Below are 1,106 nucleotides of genomic sequence, written 5' to 3' on the forward strand. Positions count from 1 at the left end.
AAATATATTTATATATGAGGATGGGGAAATAGATCTTTGTGCATACATTTATAGGTTTAGTATTAAGGTAGCAGAAGGACATTGGGCCTCCACTCAACTGCTCTTACACTTTTATGTTTCAATTGCCAGACCAAGTTGGGTTTTGCCACAGCATGTCTTTGCCTACGCCGTTTTCTCATTCTAAAATACATTTTTCTCTGCTTCACTCTTCCAAGTCCTTCCCCTGGATAATGCTCATTCATTCCTTCAGATAGCAACCAGGAACAGGGGTTGGGTCCCTACCCTTTCTGCACATATGAGGGAACTTAAAAAAGTTCATGGAAATTTTGAATTAAGATATAATGGAGTTTTTCCACAAATTTTTTGAACCCTCCGAAAGAAAACCGGTCCAAAAAAAATAACAAACCTTTCCATTAGGTTGTGATTGTTGACTACACTTGAATCCTGAAAACCCGAGTCTGAAGAATAATGTCTGACAGAGAGAATATCTAATCCCTACTTCTCTGGCACTGAACTGGATTGACTGCCTATTATGGGTAAGGATTTGGGGCAAAGTGTCTGCGGAATGTCCTCAAGACATATCACGGTCATTGCAGTAAAAGGAGATGGGACTTTGTCTTAGGAGAGACGGCCAGACAGAGACCAAATGAACCCAGAGGGGAAAGTACTACACATACCTGAGGCTCAAAGCGAGGCACTTGTTTGTCTTTGGCGACCTTGTCTTTCTCAGAGGACTTTTCTTTGCCTTTCCTTGTTGTTTTGGAAGTTCCCGAAGTCTTTTGCCCTTCGCTGACAGTGTGGGAATCTGGGCTGCCCATGGTGATGGATTCCTCATGCTTCTCCCCTTGAGCTAGAGAGACCGAATGGAAAGCGGCAAACAGTGACGTAAGAGTAAGATACTGTCTGGGATGCGATGAAAGAAGGTCTGGGAAGAAGAGCTACCTTCCTTCCTTTCCTTCTCTTTTCATTTCTCTCCTTTCTATGCCAGCAAACAAAGAGATTCGTCATTGGCTTTATTTTTTCAAAATCGAGATAAAATTCACACACCACGATACCATGAAATTCACCATATTCAAGTATACAAATCAATGTGTCTTACATTCAAA

The 1,106-nt window shown here is 41.6% G+C and overlaps 1 protein-coding gene across 1 annotated transcript in view; it reads right to left on the minus strand.

Annotated features, from left to right (window-relative positions):
* The window catches only part of ADGB (androglobin), a 194,398-nt gene that overhangs the window by 14,598 nt on the left and 178,694 nt on the right, over positions 1–1,106 (minus strand). Inside the window, exon 28 of the mRNA XM_045294574.1 lies at positions 678–850. Coding sequence (XP_045150509.1) covers positions 678–850 — 173 coding nt within the window. The remainder of the gene's footprint in view (positions 1–677; positions 851–1,106) is intronic.

The sequence above is a fragment of the Echinops telfairi genome, unplaced genomic scaffold (genome assembly GCF_000313985.2).
Source record: "Echinops telfairi isolate 266 unplaced genomic scaffold, ASM31398v2 ScPeMD7_3533;HRSCAF=4204_0, whole genome shotgun sequence".
NCBI classification, from domain to species: domain Eukaryota; kingdom Metazoa; phylum Chordata; class Mammalia; order Afrosoricida; family Tenrecidae; genus Echinops; species Echinops telfairi.